Source organism: Pseudomyrmex gracilis, unplaced genomic scaffold (genome assembly GCF_002006095.1).
Source record: "Pseudomyrmex gracilis isolate BER0280 unplaced genomic scaffold, ASM200609v1 scaffold_95, whole genome shotgun sequence".
Classification (NCBI taxonomy): Eukaryota; Metazoa; Arthropoda; class Insecta; order Hymenoptera; family Formicidae; genus Pseudomyrmex; species Pseudomyrmex gracilis.
Genome location: NW_018020679.1, coordinates 394,799 through 413,576, shown reverse-complemented (window position 1 = coordinate 413,576; position 18,778 = coordinate 394,799). Strand labels below are relative to the sequence as shown.

At 47.8% G+C, this 18,778-nt stretch overlaps 1 protein-coding gene across 17 annotated transcripts in view; it reads right to left on the bottom strand.

Moving 5' to 3' along the window:
• Positions 1–18,778, bottom strand: part of LOC109855680 (forkhead box protein P1) — a 237,348-nt gene that overhangs the window by 44,475 nt on the left and 174,095 nt on the right. The window contains exon 1 of one of the 17 annotated variants that reach the window (XM_020430179.1): positions 1,920–2,034. The exons of the other annotated variants lie outside the window; for them this stretch is intronic. Coding sequence (XP_020285768.1) covers positions 1,920–1,982 — 63 coding nt within the window. The 5' untranslated portion in view covers positions 1,983–2,034. Of the gene's footprint in view, positions 1–1,919; positions 2,035–18,778 lie in introns of those variants that run through there. 17 annotated transcript variants of the gene reach the window in all.

The window sequence follows — 18,778 nt, the reverse complement described above, 5'->3', positions numbered from 1 at the left end:
TAATGCCCGATCGTGCAACTCGGCTAAAAATAAATTTGCGCAGTATTGCCGGACGGATGTGCGATGTTGTTCCAAGTTATTTGCGCGAGGAGAAGAAGGAAATTAGTTTTTTTTTTTTTTCGCAGACGTAAATGTTCAGCTCTTACATATATTTACGACGCAAAACATTTATATCGTGGTTTTTTTTTCTCTCTCTCTCTCTCGACGCGTTAAAAATCACGTGAACGCAGTATTTAAAAAAAATTATTCTTTTACGCGCGCTTATACGCGTGCGTGACGTAGTCTCTTTCTCTCTCTCTCTCTCTCTCTATCTATCTCTCTCTCGGTGTTCTCAAGAATAGCAACATCGTAAAGAAGATTGTGTTAACAGAGAGAAGAAACGATGCAACACGCCACGAAGGGCGGCTGCGCGATCATAAATATTGCTCGTTAAGTCACGTCGTGTTTGGAGTCCGTGCGAAATGCACGGGGACGCATTATCGGCGTCCGCTTTTGTGCTGTAACACACAACAATGTTTATGTCTGTGTGTGTGTGTGTGTGTGTATGTGTAGGAGAGATTAAAACCGTTTAGTTTCTCAACCGCTCGTCAAGAATTGTCCAAGTCGCGAGGTTTTTGCATTAACATCGACCAGAGTTTCGCGAGTAGGGTTTACGCTTACACACCTGTTTGATCGCCTCGGTTTCGCCACTCGGTGTTGCTACAAATTGACACGACGCCCCGATAGCACTCGCGACTTTTTCAAGCCGACGTGGTCGCGCGTCGGCACAGTATTATTGGAAACATCGATTCCACTTCACTGATATTGTTACGTTTGTTATGATGTTTAAACACGGTATTTATCTTGATTTGCGGCTTATCCCACGTAAACCAGCCGCTTAATCAGGACACTCCGCGCGCGCAGATAAATTCTGCGAGCTTTTCGACCGATTTTCAGCAAACATTTTCAGCTCGTTGCGCAACACTGTTGAGTTTTATTAATCGAAAACGCGAAGAGAAGAAGGGGGGGGGAATTAATTGAATTAGATTACGCAGATATATACGACGAGGGAAACAATTTTTCATTACCGGACATATGTGTCCGCGCGATAAGAAGAACGATCGCAAATAGGTATCTGCTGTAAGAATTGCCAATGTCGCGTCACTTTGTGCAGTCGAATTACAAATTCGTTTGCGCGATGTGCGTTTGTTACCGGCACTTTCGATAGTGATGCCCCGTTATCGTCACAATTCGACCTTTTTTATTTTGAAAACGCACTGTACCAGCGTCGCGCGTCATTTCTCGATAAATTACACCGTGTTGTATCGCGCACTTGCACACTTGCACCGCATAATCACTGCATCCTGTTGCACTGTCGACGAGACGTCGACAGACAAAAACCAAACGTATTCGCGAAGATACGCACCGCGTATCACAATCACCAACAGCTTAAAAAACTCACGTATCGTCATCATCTCGCCACATGTGTGTGTGGCCACATTCTCCCCATAGAACTCCGATCTCGCACACGCGGGGTTTTACAATGACGCACAAAAAAATACTCACTCGAATTCACTCTCGATTCTCAAGCGAACAGCTCGTTGAATTTTCTCTCTATCTCTTTTTCCCCCTTTCTCGCGAGTCCTCAAGAAGGACGGAAATCGTAGACGCGATCTTGGCGAACCGTTAGACAGAGAAAAGCAGATCGACAGGTCGCCTCAAAACGAGCTCGAGCAAAGAAGAGAGACGGACGTACCGTGGGGCGAGCGAGAGGGCAAGCGCGAGTGTACGAGGGAAAGAGAGAGAGAGAAAATGAGAGAGAGAGAGAGAAAGAGATAGTCCGAGCGCACGGACACACGTGTGCCCAACGTGTCAGTGTATGCTCACAAGGAAGAGAGAAAGAGAGAGAGAGAGAGAAAGAGAGAGGGAAAGAGACGTACCCCAAAGGTGTCAGAAGACGCCGGCAGTGTTCCGCGGTATATCTCCCGGTTGTCTCGAGACATCCACGCTCAGTAGGCGATACCGTGTTTGCCACGACGCTGCGAGGCACCCCAGGCAGGCCTCCGAGGGTGGCCTCGAAGGCGGTGGTAGGGCGACTTGCTGTGTTGTGTCGGATGCTACCGGGTAGCGAGTACTTGTTGTTGAGATGCCGGCTACGGGGGTGTAGGGGTGGCAAACGCGGGGTATATACGGTGACAGAGAGAAAAAGGGATCGAGGGAGGGACGGAGAAAGAGAGATGATGCATATACACAGGAAAAAGAGAGAGGGAAGGGATTGGTACAAGAGGGGAGAAGGGTGAGGGAGCGGAAGGGGAAGAAGCCCGGGGGGTGGCACCCCCGAGAATGGCCTTGCGCAGCTACGCCGGCTGGCTGGCGGAGAAAGCGCGGGATAAGGCGGTGGTTGCGGCCGCGGGTTGGGTGGATTTGTACCGGTTGCGGGGGCGGAGGGTGCTCGCGAATCTCCAGCGGCTGCTGCAGCCCCGTTCCAAGCGGAGGCTCATCCGCTAAACAGCGGACGCGCGAAAGCACGCGAAACACAACTGGGTCGCGAACGTGGATCTGTAGTTATTCTCAGCGGTATAGGGGTGGTCGTCGACGATACGGCTGGCGGGGATGCAACGTGCGGAGAGAGGGGGAAAGACACGCGGAACGTGTCGCGGAATGCCGACCGGATCGTTGAAACGTTGCTCGCGTTCGCGAGGACGGAAAACCGTACAAGGTGTGTTTCGCAGTTACGCGCGATGTAATAAAAAGGGGGTGAAAACGGGACTCTTAAACGCGCGCTCATCGACGACGATGACGACGACGACGACTACTACGACGACGACAACGTGCAAAGTAAACGCGAATGACTCGCGGACGATGAAACGCGACCACAACGCACGATCTCGCGCGACAAGCGGCCGGCAGAGGATGCGACACAAGTGTACACGCGGCGCGGATGCGCGCAACTCTGCGGGCGGGCACGACCGGCTGCGCTGTTTTCCTCCCTGCCGTTAAAACAATAATGCAATATTTAACCATACACACGGGGAGCGAGAGAAAGAGCGTAGCGAGAGAAAGCCGAAGAGAGGGAGTGTCGGTGTCGGGACGAGAGAAGGTAGGGAGATAAGGAAAGTAGGGGCGGCTGAATGAGACGCGAGGGGAATCTTTCCCCCTCCTAAAGGATTCGTGGCAAGTTGCGAGTTGTCTTTCTCTTTCTCTCGCCGACGTTCTCCAGCGATCGCGGCTGCTTCGTGCGCCGTTAGTTGTCTCGGCGCTTGCTTTCTCTTCTCGTTTTGTCCCGCTGCGCGTTTCTCTCTCGCTCTCTCTCTCTCTCTCTCTCCCGCCTCGTCTTTTTCCACAACCATCTCTTCCTCTCTCACCACTTCGCGCGCGTGGTGCAAGCTTTTAGGGGCATCTCACCCTGCATCCAGCGCTTTTATGTGACGGCGGCAGCAACAGAGAGAAAGAGAAAGAGAGAAAGAGGGTGAGTGAGGGCGCGAGAGGGGGACATTATAGGGGCGGGAGCGTCGTGGTGGGGACCGGAGGCGGCGCACGCCTCTCACGAGAGGGATACGAGAGCCAGCAGCCTGGGGTGGCTCTAGACGTATTCTCCCTGCGATGCAGGTGGGCGAGCGTCGATGGTGAGGATGAGCGCGAGTGCACGCGTACATTCTGTCGCCCGACAGCGCTTTCTGGAGAAGGATTGGGTCGGACTTGCATCCGAATGCAAAATCTTACGTGTGATAAAAATCCCCGCGGGGATACTTCCCCGCGATACACTTATTCCGAAAAGATGTGTCTGGTCACATACCTTGACGAGATCTTCGTCCCGAGAAGATCCCACTCGCCCGTGATCGGGGGAGGGATAATGAGATTTCTCCGAGGAATTCATTTCGACTTCGGCGCGCGATTGTTCCCCCTTAAACTTGTCTTTCTTAATCCACACTCGCGATCATCTTCCAGAAGATCGACTTGCAGTTTTTTTTTTTTTTTTTTATCGAACACGTTCCCCTCACTTGTTCCCCGCGTGTGTTTCGCCGTCTATATGTGCGACACTGCGATTAATGCAAATCAGCACATAACCGAGGGAATATAAACTCTTTCCTGGGCGAGATCGGTTGCGGTATCTCTAAAATTATACGATTTTCGCTCGAATCAATCGTTAGTGCTCCACGCGATAACATAACCAAATTCGAGCTTAATTCGATTATATCAAGTGGAAACGTCTCTGATATTATCTGTCAATGATTATCCGATGATTGCCCGTAGGGCAACAAATACTGATTTATGTCATTCATCGGCTCTTAATTCAGATACCACAAACGGATTACGCCGTTTAATCAAACCGGCCAAATTTCATCTCGTTTTCGGTCAAGAGTTCAAAAGGTGAATTATCAAACACGGGACCATCATTTAATCGTTAACATTGGAAGCACAATGAACGCGTGTGTGGCAAATAAAACATTTATAATTCTCGTTCGTTAGTTTTCGCTTGTTTCGCGATCGTATCGATCGAACGTCGCGATTGAAGTAACAATTGAATTCGGTTCGATAAGAAAAAAAAAAACACAAATAAGCGCAAAGACAATAAATATTCTCCTCACATTTGCTCAGCTTAAAACATGATAGAACGCGATTGTTTATTGCGATACATTAATTGCGCGTATATTAATTACATTACGTCACGACGCAATGTTGCAGCGCGCAACGGCAGAGAGATCGATGGTATCGAGAAACAATCGCTGTGAACGGATGAAAAAATCGCGGCTGCGCGTCCGCGTTAATTAATAGCAACGAGCGATCGTCACAAGTTAAAATCCAAGAGTCATAACTTACACGAGAGTGGAGAGATCAAAGTTTTTGATACGAAGGCGTCTCGCATAAAAGCACGGGAGGGAGGAAGGTGGTGGAGGAGCTTTGACCCGCGTCCATAAATTTGCAGTATAATTCCAAGAATAATCGTTAGGAGCAGATGTTGCTAACAATAATCTAGATAGGTATCAGAGCGCGCACGTCCGCTAAAATACATTCCGGAACCGATCCATTGATATATACGTCGCGACAAGTATAAAACTGTGTCGAGAGAGTATAAGGAGATTGCGCGCATGAATCGCGCAGTTAGACACGTCGCGCGCGCGTTCGGTGATCGAAGTCGAATATACGAAGGAGAAGCAAAGAATCGATACGCGAAAGATGTCTGCGCGCCCTGTTGAGTTCCCGTTCGCGTCAACCTACCTACAACTACTATAGCTCGCGAGAATACATTTTGCCATCATCATTCGCGTGCACTTATTCCTCGAAACCGGTTTATATTTTATTAACGTTCGAGTCTGTGGCGTTGTATGCGGGCATTTAAACGACGCGAAGTGTGTCATTCGGAAAACATCGCGCGCATCCTTTGAGATTATCCACGTACTTGAAATTGCTCGGTCAGTCGAAAAATTTCTTATATACAAAAAATACTACAAGTCTTGGCGTAAATTGTCAGTCTGAATATCTTCTCCGAATTATTCGCGCGTCGCCTAAGCATAATGCGAAACGCCGCTCCAGCCGGATGGCAGGCAGCTCAAGCAGCAAAATTAAATAAGAGTCACGCCTGCATCCTGCGAGGCATTTTGTCGTTACGAGCAGATACGAGGTTGGTCCGCGTACGCAAGGTAGATACTCGGAAAGGGTCATCCCAGGACCCAGCCGCTATCCGGGGAGAACGATCGAGACGGATAGAAGCGCGGCACGAGGGGGGTAGTAGTAGCTTCGTAGTCCAGATAGCCGGTACACTTAGCCGCGTGTATAGCCGTTCTCTCTCTCTCGAGGACACAGTAGGGGCGCCGATGGAGGGGGCAAGAAGCGGGGCCGGTGGGGAGTGGGTGGCAAGTCGTGGGGGTGGCTACCACCCTTTGCAACCCCCCACCAGCGCAGGAGTCGCGTCGCCGACGCTCGGCCAATAAGGAGGCCCGCCGACACAGAGACAATTCAAATGCTGCGCCAATAACAAACGTCTTTTGTTGTTACACGGCAAACTTTCTTTTCGCCTGGTGCTGCTGTTTGTGCCGTCCCCGGGATGCCCAACCCTGTGTGGGCGCCCACCGCCACCCCCTGGCTGCAGCCTCCACACCCCCGACCGCCTCTTACCGGCGATCCTGTCCGAGGCATATTTTTCTTTTTACCTTTTCTCTTTTCTTTCTCCCGGCTTTTTTTCCTCCATTCTGTCCCTCCGGTCTTCTTCCCGCGCCCCTTCCCTCCTCCTCCCTCCGCCTTACCCCATCCAACGGAGCGTCAACATATTAAAACGGGGGAGAGGCGGTAGGCGGTGGCGGCGAAAGGAGGATCTGCGCAATGCTGACACTGCCTTTCCGCGTTTGTCTGGGCCGCCGCTGCCTTTCGGTGCTCTTCCGTCTTTTTCCCCCCCGTTCCACGTCGTAGAGCGTCTCGACGGTTACTCTTATGATGGTCATCCTCGCGAAAAAGTCTACTCTTTCCGCTATCCCCTTCCCCCACTTTTATATCATCTTGCCGCCAATTCGCGACTCCGGAAGAATCAGAACTTGACAAAGCTTGTCAGCGACATTGTGCCCCTTGAGGATTTGAGAGAGTTTTGCCTTCCGGAGAATGAATATTTCTATTTAATTCGTGCTGGAGTTTTTACTTGTAATATTGTAATATCGCGTATGTTTACACACATGTATGCATTGAACACATCAACGTCATTCGCTTATAAATATTTATATTTTTATAAACATTTTTCACAACTTTAATGACGTATAAAACTGATAATTTTCAACGTGCCTTGTCACTCTTGTTTCTAAAAACACGTGATTATCTTGGCCGCTCACGCGGCATCTCGCAAGACGTCGGATTAAATACTGATAAAACTTCGCCAATCGACCCCGCTTAATGTCTCGTCTTAAAAGAAAGGAACATCGCCAGACCACCGGCGGGGTTGGGACGAAATGAAGAGAAAGGGAGAGAGAGAAAGAGAGAGAAAGAGAGAAGAAAAGAGAGTTTCGACGGAACGAAAGGATAAATATTCATTGACGTCTTCATCAAGACTTTTATAACCTGGAAGAGAGGACGAAGCGACGAGGACTGAACGAGATGCCTCGCGTTGTCTTCGGCTCTGGCGTGCAATTTATATAGAAACCGGGCACGTTAATGTTAAAACAAAAATAATAAACGGGACTATTTTGCATTGCGCGCATTAAAAATACAAATTGAATTACAAAACGCAGACAACGGGCAAAAATATATGTAAAGATTATTGATGGAACAAAGACTCTTATCGACTTTACGTCTCCCTTTTTGCGTTCTTACAAAAATTATAACTGTGCACGTAACGTATCCTTACAAGAAAATAGATTGTGCGATTACACGCGGTTGATCGTGCGCGATAATTTCGAGACGAATACACAGATGTTCGTTTCTGGGACATAATCTGTGTAATTTGATGTGAGAGATAAAATCACACATTCACTCGCAAGAATAACCAAACTTTAACTGATATAAAATGTCTGTTTGACGTGTCTATTTGAAATGTCTATGTGTTTAATGTTCGACGCGACATAATCCGCTAAAATCTTGATGACTTACAGATCGAACACAAGGAACGTAAAATGTAGAGAGACGTGTATAAATAATAAATTGAAGACAATATAATTATCCCGAGCAACATAACCTTTATAACCTCTGACCAATACGTTTTTAATATGCGGAGAACAAAATTTGCTCATTCAAGAAAAATTGAAGTGAAAGTTTCGAGAGATTGTGTAGCTCGGGAGCCTCATTAGACGAATGCGCGCGATGTGAGGGGGGCGTCTGAAGACGACGACGACGCCAGGAACCGAAGGAGCTCTGGTTAGGTGTCGAGGCAAATTAGCCGCGCGCGGATATCGCAGCCGGATGTGCCAAAAATTCTCAGCGAGTGACGGTGTCGCTCGCGAGGGTGAAGAAAAAAGGGATCGTTCGTCGCTCGAAAGCTCGCCGCTCCTTCGCGGCGTGAGAAGAGCGGCTACGAGGGTGGGCGGCAAAATTGAAATTTCTTCGCTCGAGCGACGACGCAGCAACTCATAAAAAGTTTAAACGTTTCACTCTGGCTGGTGCTGCTGTTGCTGTGCCCGAGTCTCTCGGCTTTTTTTTTTTTCCCAATATAAACTCTCTCTTTTCCCTCACTACGCCCGTGTCGATTGACTACCCGCGTCTTTTCTCCACTCACCCCGATACGGCTCAAACCCCTCGTCTCGCCCCCTCTCGCGAGGAGAAGGAGGAGGATGCTTACGGCTGGCAACTTTTACCCCGAGAAATTAGGGGCTTACTGCGCTTCACCCCTCGGAATATCGTGCGGCCTCGCGTGTGTGTCAGCCGCGAAGCGTCATGGCGATTGGAATTGTTTTTATTTAGCAAAGTGGGTCGAGACCGATTTTAAATTCGGAAGAAGATCGGCGGCGATCTCGAAAAGCGGAAGTAATTAAACTTCTGACAACACAAAATCTACTCCCCGAGAAAATGTGTCTCGCACGTTATATATATCCGCCGTCCGTCTGTGTTTGTATGTAAATATTCAAATCGCAAATTTAATTCGGCAAATAATTCGCTTCTATTTTATTTATCTTCGACCGGAGGAGGAGAGAGCGATCTTGTGTGACGCCCGCGCGCGCCTTCGCGGCGTGTGTTTACAGTTTGCTGTGTGTTTGCAGCTACGATAAACTCCGCCGCGAAGTTAGGGGCAGAGTTGCTGACTCCTATTTACCGATATGCTGATGCAATTATTATATTGCCTTCTGCCTATCTTCTTATTTGTATTAATATCATGCGTATTCATTAGTCGATGCTCGAGGCGATCCATTCGCTTCAACTATAATCGACCTTTGTGCAACAATCTTTTTCTAATCTCTCGCGCGTACAATTGTGCGCGCGTTGTTGCACAAACATGACTGATACGATAAAAAAAAACCTTTCCTCAAAAAAAAAAAAAAAAAAAAAAAAAAAAAAAAAAAAAAAAAAAAAAAAAAAAAAAATTGTAATCTATATGTATAAATTCGCTTTCGTAATGGCTTGCGGCGGCTCTTTCATCTCCATATTTCCCGATCGCGCGCGGACCGAAATAGTTTCTCGATGCTACTCGTTCAAACAATACATATTCAAATGGATAATTTGATCCCGCGTGGACCCGAACGCGCGTAGATGGGAGGAAAAGTAAAGGGTTGTGAAACGGCTGCGTAGGCGGAGACGTGTGCTTTACGGCTCGTTCCATTATGAAGGCAGAGGATCCTGACGGGCGGCGATAAAAATAAAAGCGAGCACGCGGAAAAATGTTGCTGCAAGAGCGGCAAATATTGTTGCGCCGCGGCTCGGCCCGGCGACAGCGACGACGAGCAGTGGCGGATGCGCGGTCGAAATTATTAATCGCGCCGCTGGTCCTTCGACCGGCGGCAAATGTTGACGTTAGCCGGTACGGCGAACGTTGCGATCGCGCACCGGTGTGCATTTACGATGAACAGAACACGGAATTTAAGAGCTTCGGGAATTAATTGTATCAGCACCGAGAGAGGGGCCCTCTCCTCTTGTGTTTCAACGAGCACTTCCATCCCAAATAGGCGATTAAAAATCGTTCGCAATTCAATTTACGTAATTTGATTTGATATATTCGCCACGTTCGCCCGTCAATGTTAATATTTGTTTCTCAATAAAATAAGAAAATTAATCCGCTTTCGTTTTTGTTTTACATTTTAAAAAACCTCTCGGTTACACGTGCGATATAAATGATATTAGATTTCAATTAATTCACATCGCACGTGTGTGTGTGTGTGACGTGAAATTTCTTTTGCATTTTGAATAAAATTAAACAAAAGAAAAACTTAATTTACCTCTGATTGTTCGACGTACTCTTGTCAATGATTTCAAGTTCGCGATGAATAACTCAGCGGTGCGACAGCACACGAGTGAGATGTTCATCAAACACGATCCTCATGGGTATCTGTGTGTGATTAATTGACTAAAACTCGCGTAATACATTCGCCAGAAGAAGTCCAGTTGTTCCTTCGAATCTACAGGAGTCAAGCAAGGAGGACGAGGGAGAGGGGCACAGCGGGGAGATGAAACCCGGTTTGCTTATGGGTCGCGTGGGTGTCAGAGTCGATATCTTGCTGGCTCTGTGTCACAGAAGGGACGTTGGTGGTGGAAGGGCGAGGGGACGGATAAGAGAATCGGCGGTGAGGCGGCGGGTGAAGCCGAGTCGCCGGGGGTAGGTGCGGCTGCGAGCGCGCGTTGGGGAACGGGTACGAGCGAGGGGGCATGATTAGCATTACACTCTGAGCCTCGATGATCAATAGTGGAAACGTCTCTCCCTTCATTCTCATTCTCTCGCTGTGTTAGCCTTATCTCCCTACCCCCTCGCACCCTCTTGCTATCCCCCTCCTCCCTCGGCGTCGGATATGCGCGAATCTCCCACCCCCTCCCCCGGAGCTTTCTGTCGCCCACTGCCACCCCCTTTCCGCGCGTACCGAGTACCTATTTCTCTGCCACTCTGTGCTACTCTCCGAGCGCCTTCCTCCCTCTCTCTCTCTCTCTCTCTCTCACTCTCTCTCTCTCTCTCTCTCTCTCACTCTCTCTCTTTTTGTTGAGTCTCTCTGTTTCTCTTTAACGCGAATGCTCAAAATGATGGTCGCCGCCTTCAGCTACGTGCCTGCTTCTTCGGCAAGCTGGCGAGCGCGCGCTGCGGGAGAGCATTAGCATTCTTTGAGAAATAGAGATAGTGATTTTTTTTTTTTATTAATGACGCAGCGCAAACAATACAGTGCGTATATGAAGATACGTTTGATAAGACTCGCTTTCTCTTTTTATCTCACGAGAATTTCAACAGAAATAAAAATAAAATTTTCTTCGCGTTATTCAGAGCTTCATCTTTCACTTTGACGAGGATCATCGAGAACAAATCGCGATAAGAAAATACTCTTTCGAGAACCCGCAAATTCGCTCATAAAGTATCGCACCCTTTTCGCTTTCTTCGCGCGAAACACACCTCGCCGCGACCCTTACCGCGACGCGCCATTTCCGGCAGCGGGCATAATCCTCTCGGCGCGCAAATCGCCGCGCGCGAGAACTCGCCACCCCGCGCGTCCCCGCCGCGCGACGAGAAACTCGCCTGCAGGTTCCTCACATTTATTCCGAAAGCGCCGCGCGAAAAAGTGCCGAATCAGCCGGATGATGCGTGGTGTGTATCTATACGTACGTACATAAAGGACCGAGATTTTCTCCTCTCGGAGGCGCGCGCCGTCTCGAGTCGCTGTACCACCGGAGGTCACACACACTTTCCTCCCCGCGCGTCGCGCCGAAGACGACCCGGGGATGTTTTATTTGACGGTGTCAGCAAGCGGGAGATATTAACCGAACAGCTCTCGCCTGCTGGAATTATGTGGGCGGATGGGTGGCGCGAGATTCGACTTCCATGGAATTTCCGGAGAACGCGCGGTGTTGTAGCGAAAGAGAGAGACCGGGAGGAGAGCGCGGGACGGGAACGAGGCGAGAAGAGATAGAGAGAGAGAGAGAGAGACGGAAGGAGAGGACGGACGACGGGTCACACAGGGAATCTACCGGGCGAACTTCACCATTCCGGATACCATGGTACCCCGGAGACACTGGCCGTGCCTAACTGCAGTCTCACTCCTCCTCCTCCACCCCCCTAACTCGCGATCGTTACATCGTCTGGGTATCTGCATCTGCATCGGGGGCATATCGTATTCGGCGGTAACTCACGTTGCGCGTCCTCGTCTATCGCTTCTGTCGCGCGGACTCAGCGGTGATCAATGAGATCGCCGGAAATGGAAAAGTTTTTGCGAGATCTACGCGAAGGGGTAATATTTACGGAAATACTCGGGAGAGGGATTCTGAGAGAATTTTTAAATTTTGTTGAAACCCACAAATGATTTCTCTTACATATTGCCGATTGTTTAAATTAACAATAACGCTCTCTACGCGTATAAATAAAGATTTAGGGTAATGTGCGCATGCGATATGTAACACTAAAAATCATAATCTCGAGTCATATCTCGAGAACGGTCTCACACTTTTCGTCACATTTTTTTATTTATAATCTACGAAGGACGAAGCAGTAGTAGTTCTTATCTTTGCCGACTTTTTATTACCGCCGATGTCACTCCCACAAAAGTTCCGCGAATCAGTTCCGAAAACTACTACTTTCTCAGACTTTATTCGAAGCAGTCGCCCAGAAATATACCAGGAAAGTTTACGGAATTTGTTTTAATTACTTTTTGGCGAACGATGACAGATATGAATGCAAGAATGAAAATTTATATTGAAGTTGCATATTTTACGTTGTTAAATTGTTGTTTTATTTTATTTTTTTTTTTATTTTTTTTTTTGTAAAACACAAGTACAGAAGAGAAACGTGTTTTGCGCGAAACAATTTTGCGCTCTCATTTACGGCCAACTGGAGAGGCGAGCAAATGGTAGCTCGTTACGTCAAAAATTCCTCTTCTAGTAATTATGATAAAGTAATCGCGCGAAGTATCGGAATTCTCTGTCATCATCTATCGCGCTCCCTCTCTCTCTCTCTCTCTCTCTCGCTCTCTCTATTTCCTCTCTCACTTTGACAATTTCTTTCATCGGATCTCCTTTCGGTTCATTTGACGGGACGACCTTTTTTCGCGCCCGCCGCACAAAGTGTCGATCCGTCGTTGTCTTAATGGGTGGCAGGCCACTCGTCCTTATTGCAGACTTAATTACTACCTGACGCCAAGAAAGTTATAATGGCCAACAAGGAGTACTCGAGAGCCCTGGAACCTTTCAGACGGACAAATCACTGTCGAAATAAAATTTCTTATTCCAGCGATATTTCAAGTGACGCCCGTCGATCTATCATATCTTCGCAGCGGTGTATAATCAGAGAGAAGCGTGAACTCTCTTACTTAAATACTTCAGTAAAAACAAAAAAAAAACAAATGACTCCTTTTTTCTTTTATCTTAACTTTGTCGAGCCTGTATTATTTATTCTTTTAATTTTTTGTTATTCAAAGAAGATAGCTGTGAGTTTTTTCGCGAATAGAAAAAAGTTTCGCCAGAAGATCGCGCGACTAGCGGGGTCGAAAGACTGGCGCGGCGAGAGGGAACTCTATACGGTTACAAGAAGGAAAATTTTTATCGACTCTCGCCCGGTCGCGAACGATACCTCTACGAGTGATAACATAACGTGGAAACGGCGGAGCGGCAGCTACGCGCTCGCGGGAAATGGACTTCGAATCGAAAATCGGTCGCGAGCAGCGACGAGGGGGAACGGAAACGGCGAGCCTAAACAATATCTTGCGGCAATGTAAGGAGCGTCTATTGGGCCATTACCGACGGTGGCTGACCATTTTGGCCATTTGGCTTGGACAGTGCTACGTCAGCGGTCTCGATTCTCCCGCCTGTTCTCTCTCTTTCTCTCGCTCTCTCTCTCGCTCTCTTTGCCTATTTCCCCTTTCTTCTCCGGCAAAGTTGATCCCGACTCACTTCCGCCCTTGTGCTTTTTCCCCGTATTATCAGAAAAGTTTTGTATCGTTTAACAATTAAACGCGCGTTTCCGCGCATCAGCCAACTTGTACTCGATAATCTGTCAATTATAGAATATAAAAGTTCGAAGAAAAAATTTCATAAACTTTTGTGTGTCTGCAAGACACACACACACACACGCGCAGAATTTCTTGTCGCACGTCACAAATACATAAAAAAATGTGATTTTTCTGGAATAAAGCGTCTTAATGCATTTTCTGTTTCAATTCAAGGATTTCTTAGCTCCCTCTTCCCGCCCTCCCTCATCTCCCTTCTTCCCACCCCGTAAGTCCGATAACGCGCGAATGCCAAACGTCCACAGCTTTTACGCCATCCACGGCGTCTGCGGCGCGAATCGATAGATCGCGCGATTCATTTCCAAGGCGGTGGGAGAAAGCGCGCGGCGGCAACGACATTTCGAAGAATGGCAGACCGAGAAACCAAGCGAAATCGATCGGCGGGGCCTTTCAATGTCTCGGCTTTATCGCCGCCCATATATCATCGTGCCTATATCACGGCTGCGGGATCTCGAAACTTTGCGTTTTTTTTTTTTCCTCGTCTTCTCGGGATGTGTGTAGATACACGCGTAAAGAATTTCCGCGCGTGGGATAGCGCGGGAAGTTCCGAGAGAGCCCGCGCAAAACACGAGGAGGAGGAAATGAAACGTAATTTCCGCTGACGTCATGTTTAAGCTTGTAACGAGCTCGGTAACGTGTGTAGCGTATGATATTTTATATATTTAATCAAAAACTTTATGCAATTATTTCAAGCGCAAGAGAAACGCAAAGAGAGCGGCACGGAAAACCGCGTAATCTCGCGGTCTCGGAAAATGTAAAAGTATTGCGCATCCTAACTGCGTAATTTCTACTATTTTCCACTCGCGACACACTCGGGGTCCTTTATATATACATATACATATATATATAAAGGGGAATTCAAATTTTCCAACCGCCGGAAATACGTCGCCGTGAATCGCGTCGCCCATCGACTCCAAAGCGGAGAGAAAGAAAAAGAGAAAGAGAGAGAGAGAGCATTGAAATTCGATGCATGGCGCGGCGGCGGCGGCGGCGGCGGCGGCAGCGTTTACCTTTCCGTATAAAACAAGAATCGCGCAATTCCCGACGGAAGCGCGTATTATCAGCGTCTCGAATAAAATTCAAAGACAAACGCTCGCAGGGAACGCTCGTTTTCTCCTCACCCCGAAGGCGCCGTTCTTCCCGCTTCTTCCACGCGCTCTCTCGCTTCCGCTCCAGATCCAATTCTCGGTCGCTACTCTTCATCACAATCCCCTCCCCCACCGCCCCCTCCCTCTCTCGCGCGCTTCTCGTTCCGCACTCTTCAGCGGGCGAAACATTGCGCGAAATAACGTTAAATATTTACTTTCGGGACGATTGTTCCCGTCGGCACGACGGGATAAACATCATTATGTAATGTATATAAAGTCGGGCGCGCGCGAGCTCGAAGATAGGTGCGCGAGAATGTGCGGACCCCGAACGAACTGGGAGGGAGGGAGGGAAGAGGGAGAAATGGCGAATAAACTTTCGTGCTCCTTTCGCGCGAAGGATTGACCTTGTGCGAAAAGACGCTCGTCGGACCCATCCATCTGGCCTGTCCGTTCGCGTGTCGATGTCCACATCCTTCATCCGCGCGCTCTCATCCATCTGGATGAGGGGCGGGGGAGGGGAGGGGAGGGATTGTGTGTCGATCGGTCCGTAAAATCGCAGCGAAATTTCAATCATTTGAAGATACTCGATATTCTTCGACAAGTTATAAACGTTAAGTTCGGTAAATATTATTATATTAGTTCGCGATTTGGTATTTGAATTGAATCTCAAGTGAAAATGAAAATCCTTCTGCCGGTTAGTTTTCGCGATTTCTGTGTATCGCGAGATCACATTTTCTTGGATTATACAATATCGCTCCACGTTACACGCGGAATCTCGTTGTTCGTATCGCGGAGACGGGACGAGAAATCTCCGCGCGCGCGCGCACACACACACGGAAGACAAGACACTTGTTCGTCATCAACCATTTACGCCAATGACTTTCGTTTGTGTTTCTCTATTGCGAACTGAATGGCTGACGAACCGTTCGAGTCGAGAGAGAGAAAGAGAGAGAGAGAGTTGACGTTGTTCCGCAAGTCCCTTGGGGGTTAAGCGGAGGGTCGTTGGAGGCGACGCGCGCGATCGCCGCTATATCCCTTCGAGAACATCGTAAATTATTTCTCGGCTTTCGTCTAGCATCATATACTCGACCCGCCAGAATGACCACCACGCTCGCATGCTGCGTGTTTACGTGCGTTTCAAAGAGTGCAGGCCAGGTGAAGGCCGGATGGCACAAGGGACGAAAACTATTCAACTCATCTTCCAAGCTCTCCGGTCGTCATATAAAAAGCGTTACATTACGCTCGACGATGTTTTCGAAGCAAAACTTTTTGTTTTTGTAAAGTAGATTTTATATTCTGATTGACAATACGCAGATGTGCATACGTTACAAAAACACGTTAAAGTAAATTTTAATCAAAACATATTCGATTGCGTTCAGCTTTTGCGTTGTCATCGCACCGTACTTACAGTATGAGGAATCGGATATCCCGCCAAAGTTAATTGGAGGAATAATTTACCTGAAACAAACAGAGAAACTTGGATTACAATCAGTGAGTGACCGGGCAAGGTAATTTGTTCAAAGTATTTGTCACTTTCAGCGTCGTTGAAAAAATATATCTAAACACCGTACAGCTTCGAGTGGTCGGCAGAGTGAGCTATCGCCGAAATAAACAGCTCAGAAACGCGCGGGAAGGTGAGGGGGAGGGAAGAGGGGGATTATTTCCCGCGGATATCGAATTGTGGCAGGTACGTTTGTGGCGAGGAGTACAAACGGACCGTACCGATAAGTGGTTCTATCAATCCATTTGGTCAGATAAGGATTTCACCATTGATCGCTCTTTCCCATATCGGGCCCCTTCCCTCCTACCCCCATGACGTTCGTTCCGCTGCGATTAATGGACAACTATCAACGCCCTGGACGATCATCAATCACGATTCCCGAAACATTCGGCCCGTTAATAGGCGATTTTGTATTTCCACGGGGTTCCACCGGCGAAAATTGTTTCCGACACCCGGTTTGTGTATTGTTTCGGGAAAAAACGTCGGCCATTATTCTCCGAGGTCCGCTTATCATGCGATAAATAATAATGTGAGCGACTGTTAACACGATTGAGAAACACGTGCGATAATTGTATGCAATGTTTGCTTTGCGTGCGTTAAATTCAACTTAAAACAATTGTTTAATTGCGTTAGTAAATAAAAGCGTATTATTAAGTAAAAGCGTATTATTAAGTAAACAATTATAATTTGCACGCGGATGTATATATGCCGCGGGGCGTGAATTACAGTGCGCGCGGTTATACATCGTCATGGCACCGAAGAAAGTGCCTGGGTCGGAAGCGAGGATACCTGGAGAATGAGAGCGCGAAGGGGACGGCGCGCTTGGAACAATATCGCATTTTATAGTTGTAATCGAGGATCATAATTGAGCAAGTTTGTATGCCTGCCTGTTTCTACGACCGCGACTCCCCACTCGGCAGCGCTCTCTTCCGCCTTCTCTAAGACACCCTCGAAGAATGCCTCGGGTGTCAGGCTCCCGCTCCTCCCCCCCCCCCCTTCCAATCCTCAATCCGGTATCCCCGACGGTATAACCCGCGCTAACAAGATTTCGTATATGTAATTGGTCGAGTATTAAATTGCGTATTCTAACGTCGGAGCATGGGAGATTGGGGGGGTGGCGGATGTGCGCGGAGACGACGGGGGGGCGGCCGGGGGTGGATAATAGCTGTGGGTTGGATCATTTAGTAACATACTGCAGTGCCGTGACGGTTAAGTTTCGGCGCGGGAGAAGAGATAGTCGCGTACACCCTCTTTTCTCGAGGCGTCTCGAGCTCGAAACTGAATCTTGTCTTCGCTCTTCTCTTCCCGAGTGTTTAATCCCGAGTTAGCGTGTAATAAACTGCGTTACAGTAGAATTATTTTAAATAAAAAGACGCTCGTCAAAGCAAAAAGTAATTATTAAACTCCGTCGAAGAGAGAAAATTTGCCAAAAGTAATCGGATGCAAGCTGATGACGCAACACACACGCACTCTGTCGCACGTCTAATCTTACGATAGAAGCGACCAGCTTGAAGAAATTACACAGTTCTGCTTTTCTGAGAAAGGGTTGAGACGCGCGCAAGGTATCTCTATAAGGAAGTTTCCGGAAAGACACGAAACACCTTCCCAAGCTGTCCCGAGGGATTGGCGACAAACGGCGCCAATCTTGCACGGACGTCACGGCCAGCCAATAAACGCCAAAATCACTAAGCTAACTACTTTGAGCCAGTGAGGCTTGTCGTCTCTTCTCGCCCCTTTTCGCTACATCGATGCTCCTTACTGGCGATCCATCCCATCCGACCCCCGAAATTGTCCTTTGGGCGGATACACCGCCTTCCCCTTCCGTTCCCGCGCATTTAATTAAGCTGAGAGCGTCGCCACGATCACGGCGACGTTACGATTTTCGAAGCAAGTCGGCACGGATGACTCGGATTGGATTGCACTGTGTGAAGCAGTAATTTTCCGGAAAAGCCCGTCGTCGCGGCGCCGCGTTGCTTTGTACAAAATTAACAAGTTGTTAAACGTTGTAAAAAAAAAGTACACCAAATTAATATCCACGCGCGAATATAATTAACAATCAAATTATTTATTTGTTTGTTTGTTTGTTTTCTTACTTGTATAATTTGTAACTAAAAACTTCGGCAACTTCTTGGCGGTCTCAATGATCGAGAGAATGTCCGGAAGAAACTCTAAGAGAGATTATTTTTCTTCGCGCGTAGTTTGTGTACGCGATGATCCTGATGAATCGTTCACGAAACATTTGGGCGTAAGCAAAAAATGTTGCGCGCAGCTTAAGAGAGAGAGAAAACTTTCGAGTTTCGGTTCAATCCGCGAAACTTCTATTACGGCAAAAATAAGCTCGGCAAACAAAGCTATTTATTAACGTAATATCCGAACGAAAGTTTCTCGATTTATCCGTCTCTGTGTATATCGCTAAGTTTCGAGTCTGTGTGTCTCTTTCGACGACGATTCTATCAAAGGTGCCTTGTTTCCACGTCGTTTTTGTTTCCGAGGTCAAAAAGTCGCGTAATTTTCTCACTTTGTGCGAATGTCGAAGTAAAAAAAAAAAAAAAAAAAAAAAAAAACAACGACTACCTTTCTATTGTTCTTTTTTTTTTCACAATCTCTCT